Source organism: Lemur catta, chromosome 1 (assembly GCF_020740605.2).
Source record: "Lemur catta isolate mLemCat1 chromosome 1, mLemCat1.pri, whole genome shotgun sequence".
Taxonomy (NCBI): Eukaryota; Metazoa; Chordata; class Mammalia; order Primates; family Lemuridae; genus Lemur; species Lemur catta.
The window spans coordinates 230270278-230286074 of NC_059128.1; the positions used below are offsets into that span (position 1 = coordinate 230270278).

Consider the following 15797-nt stretch of genomic DNA (forward strand, 5'->3'; position numbering starts at 1 on the left):
TTCAGCTGGGAAGGTGGGGAGGCATGATAAAATCTATTTTTGGAAATTGGCAGCTAGAGACCAGCCTGGAGGCTGCAGCCATCATAGAAATCAGGTAGTAGGAAAGGCATGGGTGGTTCAGTGGGGAAGATAGCATAATGGATAAATTTCCAGAACCTGTGGTCTTTCTGCCTAGAATGATCCTCCCCTTCCTCACTTCATGGCTGGCCCCTCTCATACACTCACCTCCTGCTCACTGCGTGTTGGTTTGCCTCCTCTTTGCCTCCTCCCTTGTTCTCTAACACATCATCCAGCTTCTTTCTTTCATGGCACTCTTCATTTTATGCTAACATATTTGTTTTCTTTTTTATTATTCATCCACTCCTCTCAACTCCAAGTTCAATGAGGACAGGGACGATGGCCCCTTTCGCACATCTGTAACCAGACAGAATAGGATCTGGGATATATATATATATATATATATATATATATATATATATATATATATATATATAAAAGAGAGAGAGAGTGAGAGTGAGAGACTCAATAAACATTGAATGAAAGGTTAAATGAATGAATAAGCAACTGGTATGAATGGGTCAAGGGAGAGTCCAAAGCTCTGAGTACTGGGTCAGAATGTCTTAAAGACAGGCAGAAAATGAAACCAGATGAATAGGTGTGGGGAATTGGGGAGATCTGTTTTAGACATCTTGAGTTTGAGATGACTGTGGAACAATTGTTTGGGTAAGTCCTACAAGCGGGTGGAAATGTGTGTGAGGAGATGCCACAGAAAATACAACAATGTCCAACAAGAGTAAGGAACTGGGCTTTGACCATGTAAAAGCATGAAAGCTGGATTTTAAAATAAGCCTCCATTGGATATTACTCATCTCTATTTTTGAAACCTCTACTACTTTCTGGAGCTGCTGCTATGAGGGTTAGAATTTATATAAGGATACAAGCAGGGAGTAAATAAACATCCACTTTGGGCACAGTTCTAGCACTGTCTGAAAAACTGTGGGAGAAAGTAAAGGCACACCCTCCACTCTTTATTTTATGCTAACATATTTGTTTTATTTTTGTTGTTCATCCACTCCTCTCAACTCCAAGCTTAATGAGGACAGGGACAATACCCCTTTTGCACACCTCTATCCAGAGTAGGGTCCAGAGTCTTCCAAGTGGAGGATGTGTGGCTGCAAGGCTGGTAGCCTGGGCAATCATGTAGGGCTGGCAAAGAAGTTCTCCCAACTCACTCTTGCTGTGTTAATTTTTTTATTCTTCCCTTTCTCTGCTCATCTTCCTCAATGAGTTCCTCTTTCTTACCTAAACCTTTCTACTATTTTCCCTCAAACACACTTTTCTCTCCTTCTCCAACTAAGCTATTTTTCTCCGGCCATATGTATCAACGTGATTATTTCTCTAGTAACTTCTTTCAGCTTGTCTTTTGAACAGTTCCCCATCCCCTCTCAGCATGCTATCCTCTTTGCCCTTCCTTCTGCAGGTACACTGCGGTGGTCATGCCGGTGCACTACCAGCATGGCACAGGACGGAGCTCCTGTCGGCGCGTGGCCCTCATGATTACGGCCGTATGGGTGCTGGCCTTTGCTGTGTCTTGCCCGCTCCTCTTTGGCCTCAACACTACAGGTAACATTGATGGCTTCACTCCCAGCACCCATGTGATTCACAGCACACCTGAGTGGCTATGAGTGCTGCTCAATCCTGAAATTTCCGCCCCTGGGTCAGTGTACTTGGTAATCAAATGAGAATGTCCCAGACTGCAGAGCTTTGGCCTTTGTTGGTTATAAATAAAATATAAAGCAAAACCTCATCAATTATGGGCACAGGGGTAAAGTTCTGCCCCAATTCATGAAAAGTCTGGCCCATCTCTATTTTGAAATAAGTGTCATTGTACTTGTTTGTAGAATGTACCAGTTAAAAAAACCAAACTATATTAATAATTCAGGTGAAGTTTGCTAATGAAAAGATAATTTGTAACAGACCTATAATGCAAAATAATATATCATAAAATTCCTGTTGTAGGATATATATTATATTTCTGGCTTCTTAATAAAAATAATTTCTAACACTTGGGAACTAGTATAAATTCTCACATTATGAGAGGTGTATTTTTTATTTTTAATATATAAAAAATCTGGCTATGATGTGTGGCCCCTGATACGTCTACTGGAGAGATGGGTGGACGGACGGATGGATGGATGGATGGATGCATGAACAGTGTGTACATCTGAGATGTTTGGAATTTTAAGCAAAGGACACCAACCCATATTTATACCTCGTATGGATCAGTGCCCTCTGTGCCTGTACCATGTTCATCTTTCAGCCTCAGGAATTTCATGTGTTGAATGAAAGTTATTAACACACATAGTAATGTGATGGGTATTGACTGACAATACACACTGAGTGTTTGCTAAGAGAAAACTGATTGATTAGTGTTCTAGTATTCATCTGGATTTCTTATTTTGTCCATTTGGATTGGTTCATTCAATTCTTATGTTCCAGGTTTGTGACTTTCTGGTATATATGTACTAGTCACATAGCCATGTGCTTATGTATATGCATATTACATGTAAATATAGGCAAATCCTAATTTATAAATAATCTTCCAAGTGTCATTTGCTGGACAATGATTTGAGAAGACATAAAAGGGCTCTGGAGTCAGAAAAACCTGGCTTCAAAGTCTAAATTCAAACTTTAAACTTCTACTACTTAACAGCTATGTCTCCTTGAACACGTTACTTAACTTTTGTGAGTTCAGTTTCTTTGTTGGTAAATTTGGGATAATAATACAGTGGAGCATAAACTTGAGGAAATTCAAATATGTAGACTCAGTCTATATATAGTTATAATAGGAAGTTTTCAATATTTATTTTATATATGGCCCCCTACAAATAAGCCCAGGAATTTTATCTCTAAAATTACGTATTCCATATGAACTCTATAATATATGACATTACTATGTATATTATAATCTTATTACCATTCAGGGTTATAATAATAAGACCATGTATATCTTTATATGTAATTCAGGAGATTTTCGAAGCAAATTTTGGGTCTATATAATTTTCACTTTATTCATTGACTTTAGAATCTAATCCTACGTATGATATAACTTCTCTCTATCTCCTTCATGGAGACTTTTTCGCAATTAAATGAGGATTAAATTGGGATAACATATGTGAACATGCCAAGCACATACCACCTACTTAAGGTCAGGCTTGTTTCTCTGCCACATTAAAGTTAACCAGCCAAATTATCCACAAATGTTTGCCTGGTTAAGACAGGGTGTTCCTAAAATATGATGTTATCATCTTTGCATTACTCTTTACCATTCGTTTCTTTGTTGTTTTAACTGAATGACACTTTATGCACTTGTCACACATGCACATACACACTTTGCACATCACAAAGCAACATCCCCCACCATGGCTATAGAGGTTGACTCTGTGACACTAAAATACCCTTTTTGGTGAGTGTTAAATATGCATTATGGGTTAGCCTAATAACTAAGTCACCTTCTGTAACTTTGTTTCTATATGAAAATATATTCTTTGTTGGAGTTTGTAGTGTGGGAAACTCACTACCACTACTAGACCAAGGCCCTGCTTACCTCCCAGCCTGCAGTTCAGTGCTTGCTGGGCTGAGCATGGTTTCTGTTACTCATTCTTGGTAGGGGTGGTCTCACTCTCACAGACACACGTGCCTTGGAAACAGTTGAAACAGTCTCAAAATCTGACACTAGACAGAGTTCCCAGTTAATGTCAACATCTAAAGTGAAGAAGAATGATGAGCAGTGTTTTTGCCACCAGTGAGATCATTATTGTTCCAAAAACAAAACTCAGGAAAATCTTTCCAAAAGAATTTTCAAATACAGTATTGAGAAGGTAAAAAAAAAAAAAAAAAACTGTGACTTCACATGTGAGCTCTCACTTCTCTCTCATATCTCACAATCTCTCTTTTACTTTTAAGTTTATTAATAGCACAGTAGTAAGCCCTCCAATTATCCATATATTGTGTCAAAGTGTCAGATTCCATCATTAGACCCCAGCAGATACTAGCTGGTGTCATTGTTGTTATTATTTATTAGAAAGGTTTTCTGTGCCTCAAAATTTAACAACACATCTGCTCCAAAGAAGATCTGAACAGTGGTCGTTCTACTGATGGTTGTAGACCAGTCACCTCTTCCTAAAACACAGTTCAGGGAATTAGTGAATGGTACTGAAGACAAGAAAGCCCAGTTGTTCTCTTCTGCCTCAATCTGACCTTCATGGTACAACTTCATTATCTTGATAGATGTGGGTTCCTCCAACTCCCCCATCTATAAGGAACTTCCTAAGTTCATGCAAAAGCCCAATATGATTTACTTCTCTCAGTCATTTTTTCTACTTCTGTGGGAAGTCGAGGGGAAGGGGCAGGAGACTGCCAATAACACCTGATACTAGAAGCAACTGGACTTCTACTAAGACGCACAACACAAAGAAAGAACTTCCTGGCCCAGCTCTTCTTTTAATGTCATGGGCTGCCACATGCAATTGTGAATTATTAGAGATCGCAAGATAGAGAAATGTTCAGTCTCTTCCAACTTGGAGTTGCCCCTGTTCCCTGAGAAAAGGGCAACATAAGGGAGGGTCTTGGGTCAGAGAGTTCCAGGGTTGCCCCAGTCCCAGCAGAAACCCAGTGGTCTGGCCAAATATCACATCGTCAATAGCCCTTAACCACAGCAGAGCATAGTGGGTGGGTGCTACAGGATACCCTAAAGATCCCTAAATAAGTAGCCCCATCCTTTCATTTCACAGATAAGAAAAATAACTAGTATTTAAATTTCTGCTAAATCAGATAGCTATTGTGTTATAAAAAATTCTAGAATGAATAAGCAATGAATGAATAAGCTGGTGACAAAGGTTTAAGACACCTTCAAGGGAAAAAACTTAAAGTTAAGAAAATTCTATCAGCTGGCTTGATTTTCCTTTGATAAAAGGAAATTGAGGAGTGCTATTTGTTTGATTTTAACAATAGAACACCTCACCTGGCTTTCGGAGCACTGGAGCCCGGGAGCTTGGTTACTCAAAAAGTTAAAAGAATAATAGAAGCACAAAGTTAAAAGAATAATCGGTTCATCCTAAAATCAGATTCATCAGCATCTCCTGCCTTTGGAAGCAAGTTGAGGTCAAATCTTTCAATGAGTTTGAAGTTCATGAATTTTCAAGTAAACCTGCTTTGGCCATGCTATTCACATCGCTATGGGACTCAAGCTCCCAAGATAGCCCACAAAAGCCTCTTGGACCCCTTAGTAGAAGTATTTAGTGTTTTCATCACCCAGCACAGTGCTTTGAACATAGGAGGCTCTCTGTAAAGGTTTCTTGAATGAGTAAGTAGATGAATTGAGTCTTCATTATCATCCTTTCCTCCTTAAATGTTGAGATTCGTTGGGATAAGCATCTCTAATCTCAGAAAATGAGGAGTAACCTCCCCACCCCAACCCACCTGTCTCCAGTAGCCTCCAGCCAGTCACTACAGAGACTATATCCTTACCAGCCTTTTGCCCTGGCCAGTGCTGGGGACTCCTTGAAAAATTAAATGCCTGTCCTGTGTTCAGCCACCACCTGCCCTGCATCCCACGTTCAAAATTGGACACCTGGAATTCACAGCAAAAGGATTGCTGGGCTGCAATGAAAGAAAGAAGCCAAAGAAGGCTGCATTTGAACAATCCTTTAATGCCTCCACACCAGCAGGGCCTTTTCTGGGGGCTGCATCCCTCCCAGGAGCCTCTGCCCTGTTGCTCTGTGGCAGCCTTCAGGCTGCGTTCCTCTGGATGACACTACATTATACGGAAGGGATCATCATCTATCTGGACTCTTTGCTCCTTTGAGAGCAGACACGGTGTCTTATTCATCTTTGCAGCCCCAGTGCAGAGCAGTGCCTGGGATATAATCGTTGGTATATTTTCTTTTTAAGTGAACTGTGAGAAACACAAAGATGAATTGGACCTCCTGCCCTCAAGGAGCTGACAGTATAGCTGACGTTGCACCCCCCCATCTCCGCCAGGAGGTGGAGACACCATGCCTGATATGGGGCCATGTTTCGCTCTCCCTGCTGAGCTCTAATACCTGGCAAACGGCTTCACCTTCTCCCCTTCTCTAACCCACAGGGGACCCCAGCGTCTGCTCCATCTCCAACCCTGATTTTGTCATCTACTCTTCAGTGGTGTCCTTCTACTTGCCCTTTGGAGTAACTGTCCTTGTCTATGCCAGAATCTATGTAGTGCTGAGACAAAGGAGACGGAAACGGATCCTTACTCGACAGAACAGTCAGTGCATCAGTGTCAGGCCTGGCTTCCCTCAACAGGTAAGCAGCCTGGAGGGGGCAGTGGGAAGACAACACCCAATCCCCTGACCTCCCAGCCTTGTGTCCAGCAGCGCATGGTTGTGCCCATTTTGCAGCACTGGAGACACAGATCTGACCCCTACCTTCTAATCTGCTGGCACTGGTTGTGCTTTGAAGGTAGGAAATCCAATCTCAAGAGTGCATTGATAGTTGCTCCTAGAGCCCACCTTAATTGTCAAGGTGATAGGTCAGTTTCTGGGCTTGTTATTCTTTCCTTCAAAGTCTCTCATTTCCCCCCAGTAGCCAGCAGTTCAAATGTCCCACAGGGTCTGAGGTTTTATGCGGCAGTTGTATCTTGGACTTCTGGTTCCCAGAATGGACTTTTTGTTCAAATCACTCATTCCAAGAATCGGTGTGATCCACCAAAACCCTTTGTCCTTCCTAGATCTGTCCCTGTGTCAAGGCACTGCCCAGCTTTGGGATGGGATGGGATGGTCACTTTATTGGGTCTTTATAGCTTCTGAATAGGAAGGTTGTTGCTTCTGCAATGATCTTCCAATAGCTTTGGCTTTCAATTCTGCTTACCCCAGTCCTGGCACATAGTGTTAAAGTTTGCCCACAATGTACTAGAAGCATGAATGGATGAATACTGATCACTTGCACTCTACCAGGGAAGGGACATTGGGAATATTATATAGCCTCTGTCTTCATGCAACTTAGACTCTAGACAAGCAAATACAGCACTCCTCTACCTAAAGTTAATGAACAGCCCAGAACTGAATGGAATGTTTGCCGAATGTGAGGTAAAGACAACTAAGCACCCCAATATGAAGTGCTGTGGAGGTTATAAGAAGAGAAAAAACCAATATGCTCAGGAAAGGGTTTCATAGAGTAAGAAGTGAGTTTGATCTTGAAGGCAGATCCAACCTGAATGTCTAGACCAATCTCTGATGACCTGAATGAAGGTCAGACTCTCAAAGTTGAAGCCCCAAGGCTTGGGTAGAACAAGACTACTGGCCCCCGTGAGACTGATGGTCAGAACCCAAGGCTGAGGACATGAACATGCTGCACTCAAAGCACTGTCATGCTACATGGCCACATATGAAGTGGCTCAGCAATGTAGAGTTTAACCCTTAACTGACTGTTTCTCCTTCAACCTCCCCTAGTCTTCTTGTCTGCGGCTGCACCCCATTCAGCAGTTTTCAATAAGGGCCAGATTTCCATCAGATGCCACAGGAAAAATGGTAAGTGGATCATGTGTCTGATCACAGGAAAAGAATAAGAGCCCTTTTCTCACAATGTTGGCTTGTCTCGATTCCACTCCCACCCAATAATGGAATATAGCCCTGATTCCTGTACATGCGTCTATAATGTAAGATAAGATCTGCGATTCTGCCTTATTTAAGCTTCAGCATAGAATTCATCAAGCGATACTGAGAAAGCATATGACTGTTGGGCTACATCTCAGTGACTGGTGCCAGTGATTCTGGGATATGGTGTGAAGATGCCATCCAGAGCCACCTGCACTGGAGGGAACAGGATGTCAGTGAACACACATGGGCAGAGCCAATAAAAGCAGAGAAAGGAGACTTTCAAGGGCCCTGTTAACCACTGAATGTGGGGAAAACGAAGACAATCTCTTGGTCTCCTTGACGCTTGTCTTTCCAATTCAGGCCAGCCCTGCCCCAACTAGCAGAGTGCAGAATGGAGCCCGGTGGTGTTACGTATAAGGCCAGTATTCCTCTCCCTGAACTCCACATTAGGAATAAAACTTCAAAAGCCCATAATGATAAGGGTCTAAGCCACAGTCCCTCTCAGTATAGTTAATTAACCACTTTTTACACAGGCCTGATGTAGCACTTAGAGACCCTTGCTGGAAATGATAAGAGGTAGATAAGCAGCATAACATTGCCTACGGCAGATGCAAGGTCTGAGGAGGGTCCAAGGCCCAAAGGAGGAAAAGAGAGGTTGGCGAGCCATGAGGCTGGCAATGCCAGGAGTGTGGAGAATTAGGTTCTGTGTTGCCATCTGGGAGTGGAGGGCTCTGCCAGCCAGACCCAGAGGAATTCAGTGGTCCCTCGTGCAGTCATGGAAGTAGTGATAAGGGTTTGCAGAGAGAGCAGAAAAATACACTCACCAATATATATTCTCAGAAGAATCACTTTCCTCCTATAAGACTGAATTTCCACGTCTGTAAAATGAAAATAGGGTGTACTAGATCAGTGTTCTCAAATCTGAGATTTCATAGGCACGCCCCAGTCCCCTACTTTCAGAAATAAGGCATTGGGAGTTAAATATTGTCACTTTTAGAGGATTAATAGGTGCCAGTTTAATCATAAACATAATCTTGGTTATCATTCAGATAAGGCAGAATATGCTTACATTAATTATTAGAAAATCCCATCAAAATGAAAACTAAAAATTTTTTTAAATATATTTTCCTAACTGGAGGTCATTATGTTAAATAAAATAAGCCAGGCACAGAAAGGCAAATACCACATGTTCTCACTCATACGTGGCAGCTAAAAAGTTGATCTCATGGAGGTAAAGAATAGAATGCTAGTTACCAGGGGATGGGAGGGGTCGGGTGGGGGGGATGAACAAAGATTGGCTAATGGATACACACACACAGTTTGAGGGAATAAGTTCTAGTGTTTGATAGCACAGCAGGATGACTATAGTTAACAATTTATTGTATATTTCAAAATAGCTAGAAGATTTGAAATGTTCTCAATACAAAGAAATGATAAATATTTGATGTGATAGAAATTCCAATTATCCTGATTTGATTGTTACACATTCTATGCATGTATCAAAATATCACATGTACCCCGTAAATGTGTACAATTATCAATAAAAATTGTTTTTAAAAACAGAAAAAATATATATTCCCCTAGAATTCCTAAGAATATCTCTGTGGAGCATGGTTTGAAAAACACTAAATCATCTTGAAGACCCCTTGCATTCATTCATTCATTCAACAGTGTTTCTGAGTGCGCACAGTGTGCCAGCACCATGTGTCTGGAAGACTGCGATTCCTTGAGCTAAGGAGAAACAAGTGAAGGGTTTTGGTTGCTGATACTGACTAACCTGTGGAGAAAGGGAATCTCCTGGAGAGCTGTCAGGTAGCTCACAGATTCAATGAGAAGGCTGAAAAGCAGCTTCAGAAGGTGCTGTCTATGCCTATGGAATAATCTGGTTAGAGGACCTAGGACACTGGACATTGAATGGCACCACTGCTAGATGAATTTTGAGGTCTCCCGGCTTCACTAGTTCCAGCTCAGTCTCAGGTGGGAATCTCCAGTTGTCTGGGCTTGGTTCACTTGCCAGAGCTCTAGCTCCATTGAGGTGGGGGTGGGAAGTAAACAGCTGGCTTTTATAGCTTCAGTGATGGGAGTTGGGGAGTCAAGTCCTAATCAAGGTTAACACAAGGGTCTGATTCCTCAAACATGGAGAGAAGTTCAGATATTGGACACACATACATCCACCCCCCCACCCCAAATACCAGAAAAATTCACATATCTTCAGTTTTCTTCTCTCACAAGCTACTCATCCCAAACTTTTTCCTATTTATTTTCTGTTTTTCAAATGAGGCTGAGAGATATTAAATTAACTTGCCCAAGGTTACATCTACTAAGTAGGAAAGCTGAGTTGAAAATCCTGGGTATTCTTTTTCTTTTTTAAAAACTTTGAAGTATGGAAATTTTCAAAAATAAAAAGTAGAAAGACAAATATAACAAACCCCTAGTCACCATCAGCCAGCTTCAGCAGTTATCAGCTCATGGCCAATCTGATTTTTCTACACTCCCACCTACGTTCACACAACCCCACTGAATTGCTATGAAGCAAATCCCAAATACCATGTTATTTCAACTGAAAATATTTCTGTAAAGTCCCCTAAAGGGTATGGACTTTTTATAAAACACATATGCATAATACCACATCACACTAAAAAATTAATAATAGTTCTCTAATATCATTAAATATCCAATGTTCAAATTTCCCCAATTGTCTTGCTGAATTTTTTATTACAGTTGGTTTGTTTGAATCTAAGTTCAAATAAGGCCCATACTTTGCAACTGGTGTTTTTTTTGCGGTTACAATTTTTTTTTTGAAAAATTGAGTCATTTGTCTTTTAGGGTTTCCCACACTCCAGATTTTGCTGCTTATGTCCCAGTGGTTTCACTTAATATGTTCCTCTGTATCACTAAGTCATTCGAACTTGAAAAAGCCAGACTACAATCCTATGCTGCCCTTCTCAAGGGATTGTAGTGTTATTAAAAGTTCTATATGTGATAGGTGCTTTTTATTTATAAATTCAGAAACAGATTTCATTTCCTTTAAGTTTCCATGGTCCCACCACTCTCTCAGATGCTCCTTCTGTAGGTTTCACATGCTGATGATTTCGTCTTTCTTTACTGCATTCTCTTTCGATTTCAGGAACATTCTGAAGATAAGCAATATCCCCAGAAATGTCAGGATCCTCTCTTGTCACATCTGCAGCCCCTCCCTCCTGGTCAGGCACACATGGAGCTAAAGCGCTACTACAGCATCTGCCAAGATACTGCCTTGGGGGGATCAGGCTTCCAAGAAGGAGGAGGAGAGTTGAAAAGGGAGGAGAGGAGTCGGAACTCCCTAAGCCCCACCATAGCACCCAAGCTCAGCTTAGAGGTTCGAAAACTCAGCAATGGCAGGTTATCAACTTCCCTGAAGCTGGGACCCCTGCAACCTCGGGGAGTGCCACTTCGGGAGAAGAAGGCAACACAGATGGTGGTCATTGTGCTGGGTAAGTTTGGGTTGGCTTGAGTTGGATTGGGTTAGATTAAGTGGAGCTAGGTTAAATTAGGTGGAGCTGACAGAGGATGATAATGCAGCCACATTTGACAGAAATTGGAAATCCAATGACTACAATATTTATAAAATGTTTACAATGTAAACATTTCGTGTATAAATATTAACTCTGTGCATAAATATTTTTATAAAAATATTTTTGTTTTGTGTATAAACATTAACTCTGATAGAAATTCAAAAGACCTAGATTGAAATTTATAAAGCTGAACAAACCACCTAATTGAGCTATATTTTGCTATCATAGGGGTTATAATGCATGAATCAAATAATAAGAATGATTCAATAAAAATGTCTGGAACATATTGGATATTTAATTAATGCTTACGTATTTTAAAATATGAAGTGAAAAAAACAGGAATGCAAGACACTGGTATGATACAGTGTGATAACGTCTAGATTATTTCAAGTACAGAATAAAAGGTTCACCAAGATGTCAAATGATTGTCTTTGAGGGGTAGGTAGTTATTTTCCTTCTTTCTACTTTTCTGTATTTACCAAGTTTTCTGTAATGTGTACAGAGCTAATTTTTATAGTAGGAAAATATAAACCTTATTTAAATAAAAAAATTAAAAATTTATAAATCACAGATACACATAATTAATAAAGGAAATTCATTCTGTTCAGTGTCACTGACAAACCTCAACTTTTTCATATATTAGAGATTTTACTAAAACTCCTAGATGTAATCTCAACATCAGGAACTGTGTCAGTCACGTCTTTAAGGTCTTCTTCCCTATCAGCGTCTAGGATCACCTCTTGCACGGGTAGACATTAAATAAATGTCTGAATTGAACTGAAAAGATTAAAAAAAAAAAACACTAGTAAAAAACTACCCAAAGACCAGGCGCAGTGGCTCATGCCTGTAATCCTAGCACTTTGGGAGGCCAAGGCAAGAGGATCATTTGAGGTCAGGAGTTCAAGGCCAGCCTGAGCAAGAGTGAGACCCTATCTCTACTGAAAATGGAAAGAAATTATCTGGAAAACTAAAAATATATATAGTAAAAATTAGCCAGGCATGGTGGTGCATGCCTTTAGTCCCAGCTACTCAGGAGGCTGAGGCAGGAGGATTGCTCGAGCCCAGGAGTTTGAGGTTGCTGTGAGCTAGGCTGACGCCATGGCACTCTAGCCTAGGCAACAGAGTGAGACTCTGTCTCCCAAAAAAAAAAAAAAAAAAACTACCCAAAGACCAAACTAGAAAATTAATTGGTTTGGTAACAAAGGCCTGAGGGGAAGCAGAGACATTAGCAGGCAATTTTCTCATCTAAAAAAAAGTTTGGCTCATCACTCCTATTTCATAGGGTTGTTATATTAATAAAAAGTAAATGGGTATGTAAAACCTCCAGCACAGTGGCTGGCATAAAGTAGACAAGCATGAGTCATTCTCATGTCATAACGAAAAGAGTAAGCAAATCCCTTACCTGGTTTTTCCCTTCCTTTGCAACCTAGGGGCCTTCATTGTCTGCTGGCTGCCTTTCTTCTTGACTCACATTCTCAATACCCACTGCCAAGCATGCCACGTGTCCCCAGAGCTTTACAGCGCCACGACATGGCTGGGCTATGTGAACAGCGCCCTCAACCCCGTGATCTATACCACCTTCAATGTCGAGTTCCGCAAAGCCTTCCTCAAGATCCTGTCTTGCTGAAGGAGGAGAGGCGGGAATACTCCCTGTACCCATTTCTAGCTACCAGGCTGTGGGGCCACTGGCCAGGGCCTGCTTAGAAAGACTGTGATGTCCTCTGGCATGTGCTAGGAAGAAGATTCCTGGAGCCAGGACATCCCCGAGTGGCTGATATAACCAAAAGCTTCTTCCAAAACAGAATGTTCTACCTCCCCAGCTAAAATCTGACTTCGTTCTGACAGTTTTCAAACGGTTGGGGAGCCCCTAAGTGATAAGCAATAATTCAGAAAGGAGTTGATAAAACATGACTCACACAAAATTGTCATTGGAGGCATGATTCATTACAGTGAAGGAAAAATGAACAGAACTCATTATTCTTAACTTGCCAGGGATCCTTGAAATCTCAGCCAGTAAACAATCTCACAGAGCAACCAATCTCTCTTCTTTCAAACCTCTAATTAACTGTCATGCTAACCTTGTACTTTTGTGGGCCCATTCCCTTTTGATCATTCCTTTCCTTCACTGTATCTGGAAATATGTATGGCAAGGCCAAAACTTCCACCTCACTGTAGAATCCGATCGGCTACATTTGATGAGGTGAATTCCTCACTCCAAGGGGAACACTGTCCCACATTGGGACCAGAGCTTTGTTTCAAACCTTGCTACCCCTGTCTTTTAGGTCTAGCTCAGTCCCTTTGATTCATTCCCTTATTCTCTTGAGGCAGTCTCAGAGTCTCAGCTTCCAGAGTCATTCAAGATGGCGATGCAAACTGCAGAAGAGATGACAATTCCCACTGTAGTATCACTGTTGGACCTTGTGATTCAGAATGTGCCATAGATATGCTTTTCATAACACTATAAAGTTTTCCTACCCGTGGCATCTCCATTTTTCTGCTGATGTGAGACCCAGTATAGTCATGTGCTGCATAATGACATTTTGGTCAATGACAGACCACATATACTGTGGTTGTCCCATAAGATCATAAGAGATGAAAAATTCCTATCACCTAGTGATGTCATAGCCATTATAATGTTGTAGCACAATGCATTACTCACGAGTCTCTGGTGATGCTTGTGTAAACAAACCTACTATGATGCTGGTCATATAAATGTATACAATTATGTACAGTACATAATACTTGATAATAAATGACTATGTTACTGGCTTATGTATGTATTTTCTATACTTTTTATTTTTATTTTAGAGTATACTTCTTCTACTCATTAAAAACAAAAAGTGAACTGTAAAACAGCCTCAGGCAGTTCCTTCAGGAAGTATTCCAGAAGAAGGCGTTGTTGTCATAAGAGATGACAGCTCCTCTGTGTGTGTTATTGCCCCTGAAGACATTCATTCCAGTAGGACAAGATGTTGAGAAGGAAGATGGTGATGTTGACGATCCTGACCCTGTGTAGGCCTAGGCTAATGTGTTTGTTTATGTCTTAATTTTTAATAAAAAAAGTTTAAGAAGGAAAAAATAAAATAAAAAATGTTTAAATAGAAAAAAGCTTATACAATAAGGATATAAAGAAAGAAAATATTTTTGTACAGTTGTACAATGTATTTGTGTTTTAAGCTGTTACTATAAAAGAGTCAAGAAGTTAAAATTTAAAAGTTTATAAAGTAAAAAAGTTACAGTAAGCTATAATTAATTTATTGTTGAAGAAAACAATTTTTTTCATAAATTTAGTGTAACCTAAGTGGATAGTGTTTATAAAGTGTACAATAGTGTACAGTAATGTCCTAGGCCGTCACATTCACTCACCATGTACTCACTGACTCAGCCAGAGAAACTTTCAGTCCTGCAAACTCCATTCGTGCTAAGTGCCCTATACAAGTGTACCATTTTTTTTTATCTTTTATACATTCTTAGGTATGTTTAGACACATACTCACCACTGTGTTACAGTTGCCTATTCAGTACAGTAACGTGCCGTACAGGTTTGTAGCCTGGGAGCAAGAGGCTATGCCATATAGCCTAGGTGTGTAGTAGGTTGTACCATCTAGGTTAGTGTAAGTACGCTCTATGATGTTTGCACAACAATGAAACATCATAACCACGAATTTCTCAGAACATATCCCTATCGTTAAGTGATGCATGGCTACTTTCAGACCCTGAGCCTCACTAAGTAGTGTCTGCAAAGTGCCAGTCACTTCTTCAGGTTCTGGTTATGTAAGAATAAATAAGAAAGCCCCCGTCCTCAAGGTGCTCATTACCTGTTCCTACATTTGCACACGTACTTGTCAGAGGGTGATAGACAACGACCGAGGCTACCAGACAACCTCAGAACCAAGGGCACCAGGCAGGGTGACTGTCCAAAGCCATCACATGGACAATCTGTATAAAGTCCTAGGACAGATCCTAAACATCACCACTCCAACAACTAAGATTAAAGGTATAATAGAAATAATTTGTAAATATCATTCAAAATTGCATTTAGAAGGAACTTGAATATTCTCACCATTTACCTTCTCACCCACAGAAGCTATTTTTTACTGATTGCAAAATCATAGTAAAAGTATAGATAATTTGTGAAATATCATCCTGAACTTCAATAAATTTACTTTTAAGAGCTGTTAGTGTATAGACATGACAGATACCTGCTGCAATGCTGTTAAAAGTTTAAAGTGCACAAGAACTTTACGAGGAATTCAAGGCCTCCCTTGCCCTGTATTTATTCCTCTAACCCTTAAGTATATAATTAGTAAATATATACACTTCCAGTGATTTACTTACCTGCTACTCCTGAATGCTTTTAATGCTATCATTTTTTAAATGTCTATAATAATGTTTATATTGTAGCACAGTGGGAAAATTCTGTCTGCCCACTAGTTCTTATATCTTGTGCCATCTAGGTCAATAGGTTTATAGTACAAGCAGAATTGGGTCTTGAGACAATTAAAATCTGCAAAAGTAAAAATAAAAGTTTTTCCATGCAAAATAAACAGAAAACAGGTGAGATGGTGGGGTAAAAGATCATAAAATTTCATGTCAAAATCAGAATTCTG

At 40.4% G+C, this 15797-nt stretch overlaps 1 protein-coding gene across 3 annotated transcripts in view; it reads left to right on the plus strand.

Moving 5' to 3' along the window:
• DRD3 (dopamine receptor D3) overlaps positions 1 to 13964 on the plus strand; it is a 38676-nt gene extending 24712 nt beyond the window's left edge. The window contains exons 4-8 of one of the 3 annotated variants that reach the window (XM_045557011.1): positions 1481 to 1623; positions 6146 to 6342; positions 10825 to 10960; positions 11060 to 11107; positions 12619 to 13964. In XM_045557011.1, coding sequence (XP_045412967.1) covers positions 1481 to 1623; positions 6146 to 6342; positions 10825 to 10960; positions 11060 to 11107; positions 12619 to 12815 — 721 coding nt within the window. In that variant the 3' untranslated portion in view covers positions 12816 to 13964. Of the gene's footprint in view, positions 1 to 1480; positions 1624 to 6145; positions 6343 to 10824; positions 11108 to 12618 lie in introns of all 3 variants that reach the window. The other 2 variants (XM_045557004.1, XM_045557007.1) reach the window with 2 other exon arrangements.
• Positions 13965 to 15797: the final 1833 nt, after the last annotated feature.